The sequence below is a fragment of the Papio anubis genome, chromosome 4 (genome assembly GCF_008728515.1).
Source record: "Papio anubis isolate 15944 chromosome 4, Panubis1.0, whole genome shotgun sequence".
Lineage (NCBI taxonomy): Eukaryota > Metazoa > Chordata > Mammalia > Primates > Cercopithecidae > Papio > Papio anubis.
The window spans coordinates 144,862,348-144,881,348 of record NC_044979.1 but is presented as its reverse complement, the minus strand read 5'-3'; the positions used below and the strand labels follow the sequence as shown (position 1 = coordinate 144,881,348).

General features: G+C 47.2%; 1 protein-coding gene across 7 annotated transcripts in view; it reads left to right on the top strand.

The window, feature by feature from the left end:
• SDK1 (sidekick cell adhesion molecule 1) overlaps positions 1-19,001 on the top strand; it is a 653,438-nt gene that overhangs the window by 496,028 nt on the left and 138,409 nt on the right. For all 7 annotated transcript variants that reach the window (XM_031665629.1, XM_031665628.1, XM_031665627.1 and 4 more), the window contains 3 exons: positions 3,606-3,715; positions 6,226-6,376; positions 6,974-7,211. In XM_031665629.1, the coding sequence (XP_031521489.1) occupies positions 3,606-3,715; positions 6,226-6,376; positions 6,974-7,211 (499 nt within the window). The remainder of the gene's footprint in view (positions 1-3,605; positions 3,716-6,225; positions 6,377-6,973; positions 7,212-19,001) is intronic.

Sequence of the window (19,001 nt, the reverse complement as noted above, 5' to 3'; positions counted from 1 at the left end):
AGAACTCTAAAACCGCTAAACCAGGCCACGGGGCCCGCATTCAACAGGGAAGCACTTTGCACCCAGTAAAATCCAACTGAAAAAACGCGGGGCTTGGTCCTCCCCACTCCCCAGTATCTGGTCCCAGCCCGCCCACGACCCCCATCTCCTCCCCTGAGACACTGCCTAGGCAGCCGGGGGCCTCCCACGGAAGCCTGAGCAGCTGTCTTGCTTGCCCTTCCCTCTGTGCTGTGGTGCGTGTTCTTTACCTGGAGGCCTGGAAGGTGTTGTGAGCTGTGCTGATCTTGCGACAAACACTCGGTGACCTTGAATGAGTCACTCATTTCTGGACCTCGGCTTCTTTCAGCATAGCATGGGCTGGAATAATGTCCTCCAGCTTCCTAGCTTATGGGTGGACCCATTCATGCATCAGTCACACAGATAAATATTGCACGGCCTCGCTGGGCGCGGCAGCTCACGCCTGTAATCCCAGCACTTTGGGAAGCCGAGGCAGGTGAATCACGAGGTCAGGAGATCGAGAGCATCCTGGCTAACACGGTGAATCCCCATCTCTACTAAAAATACAAAAAATTAGCTGGGCATGGTGGCGGGCGCCTGTAGTCCCAGCTACTCGGGAGGCTGAGGCAGGAGAATAGCATGAGCGGCAGAGCTTGCAGTGAACTGAGATCATGCCACTGCACTCCAGCCTGGGCGACAGAGCAAGACTACGTCTCAAAAAAAAAAAAAAATTATTGCATGGCCCCTCTCCACTGCACACTGTGCCGGGGCCAGAGCTTTCGAGCCGACTTGAGTGAGCTACCCTGAGATCCCCGGATCCTGAAGTTAATTCTCTTTTTGCCCATTAGGATTGGATGGCTCCAATGTCAGCATTCTGCCCCTGGGTCCCTTCCCTCTTCACGGACGCGATGGAGGGAGGCAGTTGCCATGGTGCCATGGGCCCTGACAGGGCATAGGGAGGCCTCAGTCCTGTCTGACTCAAGAGCTAGTCCGGCCCCAGGTTTGCCTAGACCCTTCCCTTCTCTGAGATGGGTGTTCTGTGGAACCTTAATCTATCCACCTAACTCTTGTTTTCTGTGTCTCTGAAGTGAGGATTGGAGGGTTTCGATGGCTACCCCCAGTGCTGAGAACTGGTTCACTTTGGTGCCAAGGGACTTGCCCCCTTCGCCTCTAGCTGTGCCAGCTACACAGTCTTTTCCTAATGGCACAGCCCTGTGGTTTTGCCGACTTCGGGGCTGTTCATTATGTACGCTGGTCTCCAGCTCATTCTCTACCAAATGTTTTTGGCCCGTCATTCTACACTTCATTTTACTGTTTCTTTTTTTAATTGAGGTGAAATTCACCTCATGTAAAATTAACCATGTTAAAGAGTACCATTCACAACTCAATAGATTCCCAGTGCCATGCAACCACCACATCTGTCTAGTTCCAAAACGTCTTTATCACACCACGAAGAGACCCCACACCCAATAGCAGTCACTTCCCATCCTCTCCTCTCCCCATCCCCTGGCAACCATCAACCTGCATTCTGTCTCAATGGATTGAAAGATCCTGGACATTTCATCAAATGGAATCGTGCGGTGCGGGGACTTCGGGTCAGGCTTCCTTCACTTTGCATCCATCATGTTTTGAGATTCGTCCATCTGGTAGCAGGTGTGGGGGCATTGTTCCTTTCTATGGCTGAATCCTGCTCCATGGTGCAGAGAGTCCTTTGGTTTATCCACTCAGTGCTGGGCGTTTGCCTTGTTCACGGCTTTGGCTGTTGTGACTGGTGCGCTAGGAGCATGTGCCTGCAGGTATCTGTTAAGACACCTGTTGTCTGTTCTCTTGGGTCAATGCCTGGGGACAGAGTTGCTGGCTCATGCGGTGACTCTGTGTGTAACTTTTGGAGGAGCCCCTGACCGTGTGGATGTTTTCAGCTGAGAGCACTGAGAGTTTTGCGCTTTGCCTTTCAAGTTCTCTAGGAAGCAGGCCACCAGCACGCCTGCTTACACAGTCTCCTCTGCATCCATATCTCCAGTTGACCAAGGTCGTTTTGATTTCTCCTGCCACCCTCCCAAGACTTGGCCACCCGCCAACTTGGTTTCCTCTGCACACTTAGTGAGCACGTTTCCTATCCTGTCATTTAAGCCGCTTACGAAGCGTTAAATGCACCAGGCCCCAGGCCGATCCCGCTCCAGCAGCCAGTTTGTCCTGACATGCTCTCCATGCTTGCAGCTGGCCTTCTCTGTGTCCCTTTGGGTCCCCCAGAGCCACAGGGTCACACGAGACCAGAGTGTGCTTGTGATGGGGGTGCAGAGATCTCCAAAGAAGAGCTCCAGGGCTCTCCTGGTGGGTACGAGGCCATGGCTGTCTCCCCTGTGACTCCCTGGCACAGCTTGTGTGGCACCGTCAAGGGTGGAGAGAGGGACACGGTCAGCTTGGTGCAGCAGTAGAAGTGGCACTGGCACTTAGGTTTCTTAAAAGCACAAGGATGAGGCCGGGTGTGGTGGCTCACGCCTGTAATCCCAACACTCTGGGAGGCCAAGGCAGGCGGATCACGAGGTCACAAGATGGAGACCATCCTGGCTAACACGGTGAAACCCCGTCTCTACTAAAAATACAAAAAATTAGCTGGGCATGGTGGCGGGCGCCTGTAGTCCCAGCTACTCGGGAGGCTGAGGCAGGAGAATGGTGTGAACCCGGGAGGCAGAACTTGCAGTGAGCTGAGATCGCACCACTGCACTGCAGCCTGGGCGACAGAGCGAGACTCCGTCTCAAAAAAAAAAGAAAACACGAGGATGAGTGCGAGGTCGGGCTCAGGGTCAGATTAGGGGAAATGGAATGCTACCGAGCAGGCTGATGGTGTGGAGCTCCCAGACAGGGAGTAAAATTAGCACGGGGCAGACCATGGGGCAGGAGCAAAGACTTGGGAGAGGCAGAAGCTGGGGAACTTGCAGGGCACCCTGCAGGCATCACCAGCAGACCTGGAAAAGGCGAGTCTCTGTTGAAGGAAGTGGCTCTTCCCTCATCCGCGCTGCCAGGAGGCAGTTTCTTTAAATCTTAAGGGGACTGGGCCTGCCGGTCTGGCTTCCAGGGCAGAAGCCTCATCCTTCCCTGCCTAAGGACCTTCCTTGCGCCATGGGCCAGCAATGGCGTCTGTTTGGTGTGTGGTTGGGGTAGAAGCTGGACCCCCAGCCTGTGCCCACAGTTCTGTCACTGTTCACCATGGTCCTGGCCAAGTCTTCCTCTCCAGGCTCTCTCTGAGCCCTCACTTGTCAAAGAGAGGAAGGATGAGATGGTATGGACGGTCCCCTCCATCACTGATGGCCTCCAAGTCCTCAGAGGTTTGTTTCCAGGGGTTTCACCCTTTGGGTCCAGTCCTTCTGCGGCCCAGTTCTTGACTGTGAACTTTTAACTAAAACTCACCCAGACTTGATGTTGGGCGTAGCAAGAGCCTGTATCTCCAAGGCATGAGAGGGGATTGTGCAGGACTCAACTCATCCCAGGTGTGGGGACGCCTTGCAGCCCTGCCCAGCTCACTAGGTACCAGCAGGTGCACAAGGTCTACAGGGCAGCCTGAGTCCCTAAGGCACGTCCAGCCTATCTCAGTGTCTCACTCTGCACAGGTGGGAGCTATCGGCGACGAGGAGGAGTGGGTCACCCTCTATGAAGAGGAGAATGAGCCTGATGCCCAGACGCTGGAGATCCCAAACCTCACGCCCTACACTCACTACAGGTGAGAACAGCAGTAATAAGCTGTTACAGGAGGAAACGCTGGCAGCCCAGGCAGGTGGCTTCTGTTGGCAATAGTAAAACCCAGTCGTATGCATGCAAATGAGATCTTTCCAAGTGGCAATAACAGTACATCAAAGCCTTAAGGAGCAGGCAGGATGCATAGCTGGGTGTTATTCCAAGGGAAATGATAGGCAGATGTTAGACTCATGAGGCTCCTTCTATCAGTACCAGCTGGCAAAACACCCCATAGAAATGGCCCACTATTATATTAGGCTGAACAGCCAAGAACCACACGCAGCAGAGACGTGGCACTTTACCAAACTCCACAACCTCTTGGGACTATTAACATGCCTTGTGCAAACAAAGCAGACGTCCTTGGAAGATTCTTCTGCTCCCTTTCCCAGGCAGGCCCCAGAAGCTGCTAGTCTCACTCATCAAGCAATTAACATACCATTTAACCTTTAGCTTCTTGATCCCTGAAACTGATCCGGGCAATAAATCCCTGGCCTTAACAAAGGGTAGGGTGATCATGAACTGTTAGTGCTGTGATCACTTCCCGTAAGGCCTTGGAAGGAGATGGAATTTCCAGTTATCACCAGATGTTGAGTCTGATAATGTCATTGTTCTGCCAGGATGGATACATTTCATACAATTGGAGAATGAAAGAGTAGGAATTACTAATTCAGGGACTAAAAGGTGGAATTACATCCTTGTGAAGAATTTTTCTTTCCAGAACAAAACCAAAGTTAGAGTTTAAAAAAAAACAGCCTAATGAGAGATGCTATTTATCTTGTATTCATTTTAACATCCTTCAGAAGCTTACAACAGACAAATCAAGACACAATACACAGTTTTTTTAAAGAAAAACATTTAGCTTAAAATGAGCTGTTGGGATTCAAGACTTACCGTGTGAAATTAACTGAAGCTATATAATGATTTAAAAGATCAGAAACTGTAAGTAGAGATCAGTGTCCCTGTCTGAAACTCAGGTACATTTGGGGAACCTCTATAGCAAATGCGTATGTGCACACTTGGGATTTTTTTTATTGTATGTAAATTGAATTCAAATAATTGTTTATGTATGGATAAAGAAGAGACTGAACTGAAAGCACTCCTGTAGATTTTAGAGAACATCGAACTCCACCCTCATTTTATAGTCAAGGAAACGGAGATCGCCAGATTTGCTGAAGATCTCACAGTTCCTCATTGGATTGGAATCACAGAGTGCGGTGTGAAGCCTGAAACTTTGATAGAGGCCTCAGTTAACTTAGAAAGTTTGTTCTGCCAAGGTTGAGGATGCGCCCGTGACCCAGCCTCAGGAGATCCTGATAACACGTGCCCAAGGAGATCAGGGCACAGCTTGCTTTTATACATTTTAGGAAGATGTGAGACATCAATCAATATAGGCAAGAAGTGCATTGGTTCAGTCTGGAAAGGTGGGACAGCTTGAAGCAAAGGCAGGAGGACTACAAGCAGGGTAGGGGGCTTGCAGGTCACAGATAGGTGAGAGACAAAGGGTCGCATTCTTCTGAGTTTCTGATGAGCATTTCCAAAGGAGGCCGTCAGATCTGCATCTATCTCAGTGACCAGAGGGATGACTTTGAAGAGAATAAGAAGCAGGTTTGCCCCAGGCAGTTTCCAGCTTGCTTTTCCTTTTAGCTTAGTGATTTGGGGTTCAAGATATTTTCCTTTCACCCCTCGTTCTTATCCTGAACCAACAGAAAAAGAGGTTCAGGGTGCCGTTTGGGTCATTTAAAAGGCTAGACTTCAAAACTGCCACTTGCTAGTAACATCTTGACATTCTAATTCGGTCCCATAGCTACTTGCACCTTAACTCCTTGAGGTTTTCCTAAACTTGAATCAGAGCAACTAATAACATTGATTTCTGGACACCCAATCCATCCAACTACATTTCACTCGGAAATTTAAAATTTTAAAATTGTTGAGTTGCAATTGATGTACCTGTACCTTTCTTTGAAGGCTTCTAGGGGGAAAAGGCCACATATGCAATTTGCTTTTTTTTTTTTTTTTTTTTTTTTTTGAGGCAGAGTGTCGCTCTGTCACCCAGGCTGGAGTGCAGTGGCATGATCTTGGTTCACTGCAACCTCTCCTTCCCCGGTTCAAGCGATTCTCCTGTGTCAGCCTCTTGAGTAGCTGTGATTACAGGTGCCCGCCACCATGCCCGGCTAATTTTGGTATTTTTAATAGAGACGAGATTTCGCCATTTTGGCCAGGCTGATCTGGAACTCTTGACCTCAGGTGATCCCCCGCCACCTCCCACCTTGGCCTCCGTAAGTGCTAGGATTACAAGTGTAAGCCACTGCACCTGGCCACAGTTTGCAGTTTTAATGAAACCAGGTGAAAGGAGGGTGTCCTTGAGCAATAGCCTTTATGTATGGGTAGACACCTATCTGAGCCCTCCCTTGAGAAACGGTCAGGGCCTTTGTGGTTTCATTCTTTTCCTTCTTACCTTTGCTTGGCCGTAAGTCTCATCAGTGGTTTTGCCTTTAGATTTCGAATGAAGCAAGTGAACATTGTCGGGCCGAGCCCCTACAGTCAGTCTTCCCGGGTCATCCAGACCCTGCAGGCCCCACCCGATGTGGCTCCAACCAGCATCACGGTCCGGACTGCCAGTGAGACCAGCCTGCGGCTTCGCTGGGTGGTGAGTGGGGGTGAGAAGGGAGGCTGGAGGCACCCGGGTCCTGGATTAGCCACGGCACACACTAATCCAGGGCTTAGGAGTTTCTTGGTCACGCCTTTGTCCTAGTCAAAACTAATCTCATCGTCAAACCAAAAAGTATTGCATTTTACAATTAGTGTTGGATCTTAGGCCAGCCCAGGAGATCTGATTAATTAGTAGCATTACTCACTCTCTTCTTGGAACTGAGGAATATTCCTTGGGGCAGGAAAGCTGGTGGTGCCTCACGCCGGATCTCTAAGTCCTTAAGCTAGGTCAACATGGAACCAATACTCAGTATTTGTAAGAGAGCCAGCCTGATATTTAATCAGAACATTTGCCCACAAAATTAAGCCAAAATGTATTAAAAGAAATTATATGCAGCCAAAGTTACTGACATGGTTTCATTTAATTCACAGAAGAAAAGTTTCAGGGAAAAATAAAGTAGATGCTTCTAAGACTGTTTCTCCCAGGAATGCTTCCTCCATGGAGTTGGCCTCACAGGACAGGCCCGTCCCTTAAGACCTGTGAGGGTGGCAGTTCTGAGATGTCAACTCATCACGGCCCCTTGTTCCTTCCTAGCCCCTGCCAGATTCTCAGTACAACGGGAACCCTGAGTCTGTGGGCTACAGAATTAAGTACTGGCGCTCAGACCTCCAGTCTTCAGCACTGGCCCAAGTCGTCAGTGACCGGCTGGAGAGGGAATTCACCATCGAGGAGCTGGAGGAATGGATGGAATACGAGCTCCAGATGCAGGCCTTCAACGCCGTCGGGGCCGGGCCGTGGAGCGAGGTGGTGCGGGGCCGGACGCGGGAGTCAGGTAAGGGGAAGGCGATTCCCGTCCTGCAGACACCACATTAGAGATGGGGCTGAGGGCCCCTGACCCTCCAGATCCCAGGCTAGTGGTGTCTCATTGGCCTGTCCCACTTGTGTCTGTCTTGGAGCTTTCCTAATCCTGTGTTAGGCCAGACTCGGCAGGAATTTCCACCTGATTTCATTAGGGCCCCAAGCTATTCATTGGAAACTGGTGATGATTTCCAACAGGGGCTCGACTCACGTTACTATTTTCTAAATGAGGGATAATTTTCACTACCAATGATGAAAAGCAAGAATGTGTAAAGATCCTATGGGGAATCTTTAAAATACAAGGTATTCAGGACCTTCTTGTCACAAATTAATAGAGGTAGTAGATTAAGTAATCTAGCCTGTGGTAATAAATAGACCTCCAAAAGTTTAATTGCTTGGACATAATAGGAGTTTATTTCTCACTCATATTGTGGTCTAAGGTGGGTGTTTCTATTTGGCGGGTCGCTCTTTTCCATGAGGTGATTCAGGGACCCAGGCTCTACTATTCTGTGGGAATAATCTCCATCTGCACCCAGCTGCCAACAGGGAAAAGAAGGCAAAGAATGGGTCTCTTCAAACCTGTTCAGGAGTGGAACGTCACTCTGTTCGTCTCAGTCATGGGGCTCTGCCAGTTGCCAGGAAGAAATGGAGACGTGTTTTTGGCCGACTTTGAGTAGACCTCTGCTGCACTGTGCTAATGCTGAAAGTAGCTGCCTAATCTTCTAGGCTTTGCGGACTAACTTCCACCAGCCAACGGTGGGTCAGAGGAGCTTTTCTTGCCCCCCTTGAATTTTTAGAAACCCAAGGGAAGGATGACAATTAACACTCACGAAGGACTCACCGTCACCTGACCCCAGTCCCTTCAGTCTGATCTGAATTAGTGAGGTTCTGTCTGAAGAAGGAATGAACCAGCTGCATCTCTGCCCCACGCTTCTTGGATGAGAGTCACAGCATGTGCTTGATTGCGGAGGGGCTGTTCATTCTGGACTAACCTAGGCTGTTAGAAATATGACTTAAAGCCCTGACTTTGTCCAGACATGGGATGAAGAGGCGGTATGAAGGGTCGAGATGGTGAACTGGGTCGGTGGCCAGAGGAAAAGGAAATATGACTTAAATTACAAATATGACTTAAATTCCTGACTTTGTCCAGACATGGGATGAAGAGGAAGTATGAAGGGTTGAGATGGTGAACTGGGTCGGTGGCCAGAGGAAAAGGACAAGACTCCCCCACTTCTTCCCTCAGGGAGCCTGGATCCATTTTGCTTATTGATTCAAACCCTCTTATTCACTCTCTTTTCCTTCTCTTTTCTGACTCTCTGCGTTAATGAGAATATTCGGTTCCATTGTTTTTGCTGTCATAGACATGGCTGTTTCCTGGAGACAGCTCCTGAGCCCAGCTCCTTTCCTTGGCGCTCCGAGGGGACAGAATCGCCTTGAAGCTGGGGAGTCAAGAGGTGGCCAGGGCCTGCCTACAGCTGTTTCCACCCCACAGTCCTCGGAAATGCCCTGGGGCCTACCCTGTCCCCCACCCAGAGCCTCCCTGCTTCTGTCCCTGTGCTACAACGCCATGTAAAGAGACAGTCCCCGTGCTGTTGTTTTCAATAGAAAAATTAATTAACTTGCTAGATGCTGGAAACTGCCACAGGAGACACAGTTGGAACTCAGAGTGACTTTGATGGGAAATGGACAGAAAGATGAGCTAGGAAGCCAAGTGCATGTTGGGTATCAAAGAAAAACCTCGCACGGTCAGCGGGAGGAGGCGGAGGACACGGGGGCACAAGGCCTGTTGGCATGGCTGGAGGCGGCTATGGGGGGGGCCGCCATCCTCAGGACGGAGGAGTTTAAAAGGGAGGAAAGCGTAGACACTTGGGGGGCCCAGGGCTCCCGGGCCTGGCCTGTTTGCTCCAAAGATGAAGAGGGAAACATGGAAGGTGGTGCCGAGGTGGGAGGGCGGCCTCTGAGGACGGCTGGAGGGAGGATGCAGATCAGTTCACAGCAATAAGGAAAGGGGCCCTGGAGCCCCAGGCAGTGCCAGCCCCTCACCTCTTCCTGATCTTATCCATGCCAGGTGCTGCGATGGGTGCAGGTGTGCCCAACACCACCCTTCTACCCTCGAGGGGGCCAGGCTGGGGTGAGGAGTGTGTACCCTGGGCTTGGGCCCAGCAGCACCTGGCACACCAAGGGCACCAGCATATGCCCAGTGTATCTGCAGGTGCCACCCGCTCTGTGTGCCATGGCATGGAAGGGCCTGGGAAGCTCTGGGTAAAGGCTCCTCTCATCCTTTCTTGTTCATTCCCCAGTTCCCACCAGTGACAGGTCTGAACCTGCTGCCTCCCTTGTAGGTTTTGCTGTAATGCACACTGGTTTGCATCACACACAACCCCCTGGGTTTCCTCAACGCTGGTCCACTGTCAGTCACCAGCGGCAAGCAAAAGCTCCTGTGCCACTTTGTGGCTTTATTTCTTCCTACTCTTCTCGGAGTGCAGGAGGTGAGGGTAGACGGGAGGACTCTTAAGCAGTAGCAGGGAGAAGCGGAACCACGGCCGAGTGGGAATGCTCTCAGGGCGTGGTGTGAACCCTGGAGCCCTCCAATGAGAGCCCTGGAAGAGCAGCCATGGTGATAACCAGTATGCTTTTGAGAGGACCAGTGTTTCAGGAGGGAACTGCCCAAGCAGTAGGGTTGGGCCCGGTGTCCCTTGGCTCTCCTTCAGACTGCAGCTTTCATTACGTTCCAAAGGAAAGGTGGAGACGCACCAACACACAGCCTGGGATTGTGGTCACGTGGATTTCGAAAACTTCTGTTATCTTCACTATATGAATCTTTGTGACAAAGAAGAGAACTTGAAAAGTTCAGAGGGACAGTTCTAAATCCAGGAAAAGGCAGGCCAAGAAAATATTTTTTCAAAATTAAAACTTCTGCTATAACCAACAAAAAATTATAGATAAAATATAACTTTCTGAAATCTTAAATGTATTGGCCAGACACAGTAACCCACACCTATAATCCCAGCACTTTGGGAAGCTGAATCTGGAGGATTGCTGGAGTCCAGGAGTTCAGTCTAGGCAACATAGTGAGACCCCATCTTTACAAAAAATACAAAAATTAGCCAGGTGTGGTGACATACACCTGTAGTCATAGCTACTTGGGAGGCTAAGGTGGGAAGATGGCTTGGGCCTGGGAGTTTGAGGCTGCAGTGAGCTGTGATTGTGCCACACTCCAGCCTGGCCAACAGAGTGGGACTGTGCCTCAAAAAAATAAGTAAATAAATAAATTCATCAATGCATTCGTAAGAAAAACAGGGAAATCCTCAGGTGTCAGAGGCGTAACAGGAACCAGGAAGAGTTCAGCAGGAAGTGTTGGGCTGGTGCCGCAGCTGTCCTGGGTGGGGTGGGGATTGGGCTGGACCTTTCCTGGTGGTTTCAGGACCTAGGATTTGACGAACTTGCAGGAACAAGAGAGTCAGCTTTGAATCTGTGTAAGGGGAGAGTTAGGGCCTAAACTCCTGCACTTGAGACACGGCTCTTGAAGGCCTTACCCTCCTTCCTAGGAGAGGCTGAAACTCTGCCTGCAGAGGTTTGACTGTATGTCTACCTGGACTCTGAGTAGAGAATGAAAAGTCAGTCTGTGTCCTGTGCCCCACTCAGGACTGGGTTTTGAATTTGTATTATATGAATGGCCTGGGAACTCCCAGAACAGAAATTAATGTAACATTTGGTTCCAGAAACCAAAAGCACAAGCAACTAAAGAAAAAGTAGATACATTAGACCTCATCAGAATGAAAACCTTTATGCTTCAAAGAATGTCATAAAGGAAATAAAAAAACTCCCCAAATGGAATAAAATATTTGCAAATTATGTATCTCATGAGGGATTTATGTCCAGAATATATAAAGACCTCTTACAACTTCACAACAAAAAGACAAATGACCCAATTAAAAACTGGGCAAAGGATCGGCATAGACATTTCTCCCAAGGAGATTTACAAATGGCCAGCAAGCACATGAAAAGATGCTCAACATCGTGAACTGTTAGGGAAATGCAAATGTAAGCTGTAACGAGATATCACTTCGCACTCTAAAATAAGATGGCTAAAATAAGAAAAGCTGGACAATAACAGGTATTGGTGGGCACGGAGAAACTGGAACCCTTGTACGTTGCTGGTAGGAATATTAAATGATTCAGAAACGTTGGAAAACAGTTGGCATTCCTCAAAGGGTTGAGCAGGGAGTCACCATGCGACAAAGCAACTCTACTCCTAGGTATGTACCCAAGAGAACAGAAAACATATGTCTACACAAAATCTTGCACATAAATTGTTCATAGCAACTTTATTCACAGTAGCCAAAAAGTGGAAACAACCAAAATATCCCTCAGTGGACAAATGGATAAATAAAATGTGGTCTGTGCATTCAGTGGATGATTCAGCAATAAAAAGGAATGGAATTCTGATACATGCTACAGTGTGGAGGAACCTTGAAAACATTAGGCTAAGTGAAAGAGACCAGGCACAAGAGACCACATATTGTATGATTCTATTTGTAGGAAACATCTAGAACAGGCAAATCTAGAGAGGCAGAAAGTAAATTCATGGTTTCCTAGACTAGGGGACAGCATTTGAGAGGAATGAGAAATGATTGATGATGAAAACAGAGCTGCTTTGGGGGATAATGAGATGTTCCAAAGTTCATCGTGATGATGGTTACGCAACTCTGAATTCACTAAAAAAAAGTTGAATTGTACAATTTAGAGGAATGTATGATATATTAATCATCTCACAATAAGGCTTTCAAAAAAAAAAAGCTTAGCCTTCCTGAGATTAATTTTATACAGATAAATGTTATTAAAATAAGTATAGGCTGGGGGCTGTGATTCATACCTATAATCCCAACACTTTGGGAGGCGGAGGCAGGAGGGTTACCAGGAGCTTGATACCAGCCTGGGCAACATAGTGAGACCCCATCTCTACAAAATAAAAACAAAAACTACAGAAAATTAGCCAGGCATGGTGGCACATGCCTGTAGTCCCAGCTATTGGGAGGCTGAGACAGGAGGACTGCTTCAGTCCAGGAGGTTGAGCCTGCCATGAGCTATGATCACACCCCTGCACTCCAGCCTGGGTGACAAAGCAAGACCCTGTCTCTAAAAAAAAATAGTAAGTATGGCTCATAGATTGTACACTTTGCCTATGGTTGGAAAGCCAGGAAGATCTGTGTATAATATCTTCTTACCCTCAGGGAAAACAGTGATCAACTCTTCCTGAAATAGTTACATATCATACTCCAATAAAGGATTTTACTCTCCTCCAAAAATAAAACAAAAAGAAAATACACAAAAAACTAAAGAAACATGGTTTCAGGCCAGACCATCTGGGCAACCAACAGAGGTAAAAATGATTCCTCTCGGGAGAGATATTGCCAAAACCAAATTATCCAAAATGAAAATCAAGCCTTTTTAAAGATGAATCACAATTGTCAAGCACACAGGCAATAATTTGCCATGAGTAAAAATGACCAGCTTTAAAAAGAGAGAAAGAGAAAGATAGAGGGCTTCGATTACATTAAAATACATACAAGTCTGAGAGAAAATATACAATAACTACATTTAAAATTATTAAAGTCTTAAATAAAGCATTAAAATTTTAAGTAAAGATTAAGGTACCGTTTCTTAAAGCAGATTTTTTTTTAGAAAAAATAAATGGGACACAATCATTGAAAATGAAAGCAGTTTAGACACTGCCAAAAAGAGAATTACCAAATTAGAAGCTAGATTTGAATAAATAACTCTTAAAACAACATAAAGACAGAAGATTGAAAGTAGATTAAAAGACATAAAGAACAGAATGAGATCTACCAGATAGCTAATAGGAGTCAAAAGGGAAAGAGGAAGAAAATGAGAGTTACAAAATACACAGAGATAATAGCTGAGAAAGTCCAGGGTTGATGGAAAGCGTTATTTACAAGACTGAAGAAACACCAATCCGGAGTGGAGTAAATAAAACTGAATTCATATCAAAATGTACTTGGTACAACTGTAAAATGCCTAAGAGAAAATCTTAAAAACAGTTGGAGTGAAAGGCAGATAATCACAAAGGCAAGACTATTTGACTGAGGTAACTACTCAGGAACAACAGAGGCCAGAAGACAATGAGATGGTAATCTTGAAGGAGCTAAAAGCAAATAACTGTCAGTCTCAAATTTTATACCCAGCTGAACTAATCTTCCAGGATTTTATCCAGAAAACAGCAAAGTAAATGCTATATAAAAATGGAGACAATTTAATCAAACTAGAAATATCATTTTGAAAATTTTTTGAATAACACTCTTTTTTTTTTTTTTTTTTTTTTGAGATGAATCTCACTCTGTCACCTGGGCTGGAGTGCAGTGGCATGCTCTTGGCTCACTGCAACCTCTGCCTCCTGGGCACAAGTGATTCTCCTGCCTTAGCCTCCCAAGTAGCTGGGATTACAGGTGCCCGCCACCATGACCAGCTAATTTTGTATTTTTAGTAGAGATGGGGTTTCACTATGTTGGCCAGGCTGGTCTTGAACTCCTGACCTCAAGTGATCTGCCCACCTTGGTTTCCCAAGGTGCTGGGATTACAGGCATGAGCCACCACACCTGGCCAAGAACCCTCTTTTTTAAAAAAAGGAAACCTATGGCAAAACTGCTGATTTGAAACTCTCTCTCTCTTTTTTTTTTTTCTTTTTTTAACATTTCCAGCTGTTGGAAACCTATCTTATAGAGTCAAGAGAATGCAGAGGATAATATTTTATGTGTAAATGTATTCCAGGTTTTTTTTCTTCTGACTTTGTTCTTTTCAATCTTATATCATCTTTTACTCAAGAACCCTGAGGAGACTTTCTCTAGCAATGTTGTTTATTTTTGTAGACACTGCTATGTTTTAATTAATATTGAGATATAGATTTTGTATCAAAAAAAGCAAGTGGATTTACCTTTGTCCTAGCTGATTGTAGCATGTATGGTGATATGGTTTGGCTCTGTGTCCCCACCCAAATCTCATCTCAAACTGTAATCTCCACATGTCAAAGGAGGGACCTGGTGGAGGTGATTGGATCATGGAGACAATTTCCCCCATGCTCTTCTCATGATAGTGAGTGAGTTCTCACAAGATCTGATGGTTTTATAAGGGGCTCTTCCTCCTTTGCCCTCTCTTCTCTCTTCTGCCGGCATGTGAAGAAGTTCCTTGCTTCCCCTTCACCTTCCGCCATGATTGTGTTTCCTGAAGCCTTCCCAGACATGCATAACTGTGAGTCAGTTAAACTTCTTTCGTTTATAAATTACCCAGTCTTGGGTATTTATTTATCACAGTGTGAAAATGGACTGATATATATGGCTAGAGGGAAATCACATAGAGCCCTTGCAGAATCCACTGTGTCCGCCTCACTGTTTTTCTGTTCATAGTTCATGTTCTGTTCACTTGTTGGGAAGATTTTGATCAAGAGTAGGAATTGTTCTTGCAACTGAAGCTTTGTTTTGTCAGTTATTACATTTTTTCTTATTTTGAGGGTTATAGCTTACAGAAAGGTATTTTTTAGTTTTTAGTTGAATTTCTGTTTAATTAGAAACTTTGGTGCAACACATATCACTCTGGGAAAAACAGTTTTGGTTCATGTGTTTCCATCAAAAATTTTATAATTGGGTTATTGATCTTCATTTCAAGATGTGGATGATTCAGATTCTGGACATGTTGAATGCTGGAATAACTAGCTCCCAGGGACCCCTCTTGGACCACTCTCTCCTCTGGTTGGTGCTGGTGCTCCGTCTCTGTCCCTCCTTCCACCTGCGGAATCTCAGGGGCCCAGATGCTGCAGGACTTCAGCTTCCCCACCTTGTGTTTAGCTCATCAGAACGGAGATTTCACAGCCTTCTTCTCTGGGAATCTCCCCACCTGTGACTGGCAAGGCCCTCCCAGGTGCAGCAGTTTTGACTTTGTGCCTTCCCTGGCCCTACTAACATCTGACACTTACCCTCCCCAGCAGAAAACTCAGGGTTTTTTTTAAATGGGGGGAGGCAGGGAGGAGATGGGGAGGTGAAGGGGTTGCCAGGGCGGAATGGTGGAGTGGACCCAATGGAGAGGGAGAGGGATTGGAGAGAGAATAAAACCACGGCACTTTGTCTGAAATAAGTCTCCCCTCAATGGAAATAGCAGCTCCTGGGAGCTCAGGAATGGTCCAGTGGGCAAGAGTGCTGAAAACATGCAGGGAACACAGAGCAGAATGCTCGAAGCCACATTTCAGTGAAGTTTACAGTTTTGAAGTGCAGTTTAACAGGTTCTGTGACATGATATATTATGATATATTCTAAGGATAAATGAGGCCTTCAAAACCAAGAGAGACCACATGAGGAGGAACAGCGAGCTGCGTAGTGTGAAATGCTACAGAGGGGAGAGAAAAAAATGAAGGGGAAAAGAAGCCATGGAATGGCTTTGTTTTTAATGAAAGGGGAATTCCCAAGAACATCTCAAAACGTAAGATGTCAGGTTGGAAAGGGAGTTAAATCTACTTCAAAATAGATGATGGGTAAGAGGTTTCTTTTTCAGTTCTTGAAAACTTGCAACTTCATGGCAGATCTTGTCCTGGTAGGATTTAAATGCGCTGAAATTTCCATCCTGAACTCTGCCATCTTCTCCACTTTAGCCACCTCACCTCCCTGTCTCTGTGTGAGAAATTCAGCCGCGTTCAAAGCCCAGTCAGTGTCCAAATTGCTGCAATCCCCAGGTTGCCCTCATTCTCCAAGGACAGGGTTGGCTCTCCAGTAAACACATGCTCATCCCACCACATCTTGGAAAAACAGCCGTGATTTGTAGGTCTGTAGGGAGAATTGGGCACTTACAGTTTCAAAGAGTGACCCACAGGAAGCGGTTAAGGATTACAGAAGTGGACCATTTGTGTTGCTATGACAATGGCCTTTTTACAGACAGGGACAGAGGTTTTAGAACCTGGTACCAACATCTTGGGCATACAGTATTTGGTGTTCTTACCTTATTCTAAATAAATTCGGATACGTTGTAGGTTTACATTTTTTTTTTTTTTTAATGTTAGTGCCCCCTTTAGCTCATAGTTGATTCAAGGTCTCAGTTTATTCAACTTTTGTATAAAATGAGCAATGTGCAAGCCATTTCCTGGTAACAGCCATGGTGGCATTTAAGACACCCTGTGGGAGCTCCGTGCAGGCCCAGGGAGCACGAGCGAGCCGGGTGGAGCCACAGCTGGAAGACAATGGGGACTCGGGGCTGCTTCTGTGACAAGCCCCCTTCCTCTTTGGAGAACTGAGCAAACTTAACATTGCAAGTATGTTTCCGTGACACCTTTTGTGTGACACCTCTCTGCTCTAATAAATTGATACTATTTCACTGAAGCACTGAGTAACTGAATGAATGACTCTCAACTGACATATTTGGGAAGATTGGACTGGCTGGCATTATCTCCCTCCAAAAATAGAAGGGGGCTCACAGTGGTTTTATAGTGACAGGCATAACTAGGGTTTTTCTATTTTGTGGACACATTCACTGACTGACACTCAGCAGCCGATCTAATGTCCATGCAGGGAAGGTGGTAGGGAGAGAAGAGGAGGGAGAGATGCTTCCTCCCAGGGCTCTCAGCACCAGGGAACGGGCCCCTTCCTGGGGGCAGGCATTCTAGGCCTTTGCTCTTCAGGTTCCTCTGTGATTTCTCCTCTGGGGAGACCCCACAGGGTGTGGTGAGAGTGCGGTGTGGCCACTGACCCCCGTCCTGAGGCTTAGTCATCCTCAGCCACTGGCCTTGTTAGGCTGTGGCCTGCTATGGGGCCACCCTTTCTTGCCCCTCCCTTGTCTAGGGAAACACTAGTTTGTAGTGGTGAGGGGAGAAGCTTCCCACACAGCATGAGAACAGCTCTTCTAGGATGCACACGAACCCTGGCATTGTCTTAAAGACTGTGTTCGTGTCGTAGCAGGATACCCCAAACGGGGTGGCTTAAATGACAAAAATGTATTCTGTCACCATTCTGGAAGGTGGAATCTGAGCTGGAGGTGTCGGCAGGGCTGTGATCCCCCTGAAGGCTTGGGAAGGATCTGTCCTCGGCCCCACTCCAGCACCTGGTTGTTCCGTGGCTCGGGCAGCCTCCCTCCCACATCCCCATGGAGTTCTCCCTGTGTGTGTCTGTCTCCTCCCAAGGCACTCTCCCTGTGTGTGTGTCTGTGTACAAATTCCTTATATGGACACTAGTCATATTGGATCAGGGGCCCACCCTATGCGGTATGACTGCATCTTAACTAGTTACATCTGCAACAATTGTGTCTCCAAATAAGGTCACCTTCTGAGGTACCGGAGGTTGGCATCACAAAATAAGGATTCAGGGGGCACACAGTTCAATCCATAACAAAGATCAAACTACAGTCATATAGACAATCTTGCAATCAAATGTCACAGGTTGCATTATTGTGCAACCCCCCCACCATGTTACTTTCTGTCTTCAGACTAACTAACAGTGCTACCCTCTCAGTCTCCGTGTAATGAGGAAGTCTGAATGTCTGAAATAATGGATGAGTGAATGGATGGATGGATACATGATGGGTGAATGGATGGATGGATGGATGGATGGATGGATGGATGGATGGATAGATGGATGGTAAATGAATGAATGAGTGGATGGGTAGATGGGTGGATGGATGGTTGGATGGATGCGTGATGAGTGGATGGTTGGATGTATGGATGGGTAGATGGCTAGATGGATGATGGATGGATGAGTGAATGGATGGATGAATGATTAGATGGATGGATGGATGGATGATGGGTGGATGAATGGATGGATGATGGATGGGTGAATGGATGAATGGATGGATGGATGGATAGATAGGTGATGAGTGGATGCATGGATGGATGGATGATGGATGAGTGAATGGATGGATGGGTGAATAGATGGATGGATGAATAGATGGATGGATGGGTGATGGATGGATGGATGGCTGATGGGTGGATGGATGAATGATGGATAGAGGAGTGAATGGATGGATGGGTGAATGGATGGATGATGGGTGGATGGATGGATGGGTGATGGATGGATGGATGGATGGGTGAATGCATGGATGGATGGATGGATGGATGGATAGATAGATGGATCAATCGATTTATGGATGGATGGATGGATGGATGGATGAGTGGGTCTATGAAAGAGCAGAGGAAGCCCCCACGAGTGCTCCTGCTACAAAGGTGCATGCGTGCCTCCTGCTGTTCTTGAAACCCTAGGAAGTCTTGCAAAGGAGAAGGGAACAGATGCTTCCACTCACCTCTGTGTGCCAGCGCCCTACCAGGCACCTCAGTGTTTGCTTTCATTCTCACTCTATAGGCTAGGACTGGTCATAGCATCCTCCTTTCACTTTCTTCAAAACAACTAGCTATTGATCACCTGCTGACCAACAACTGCTGGCCACAAGGAGGGAAGAGTGAGAAGACTCTAAGGAAGGAAGGTAGGCCAGTCTTAGCCTTTCACAAATGGGACAACTGAGGCACAGGTGATCGGAGCAGCATCCCCGGCTCCAGTATAAGAAAATGATCTTACATGTGGGCCGGGCACGGTGGCTCACGCCTGTAATCCCAGCACTCTGGGAGGCCGAGGCAGACAGATCACTTGAGGTCAGGCATTCGAGACCAGCCTGGCCAACATGGTAAAACCCCATCTCTACTAAAAATACAAAAATCAGCCAGGCGTGGTGGCGCATGTGTGTAATCCCAGCTACTTGGGAGGCTGAGGCAGGAGAATGGCTT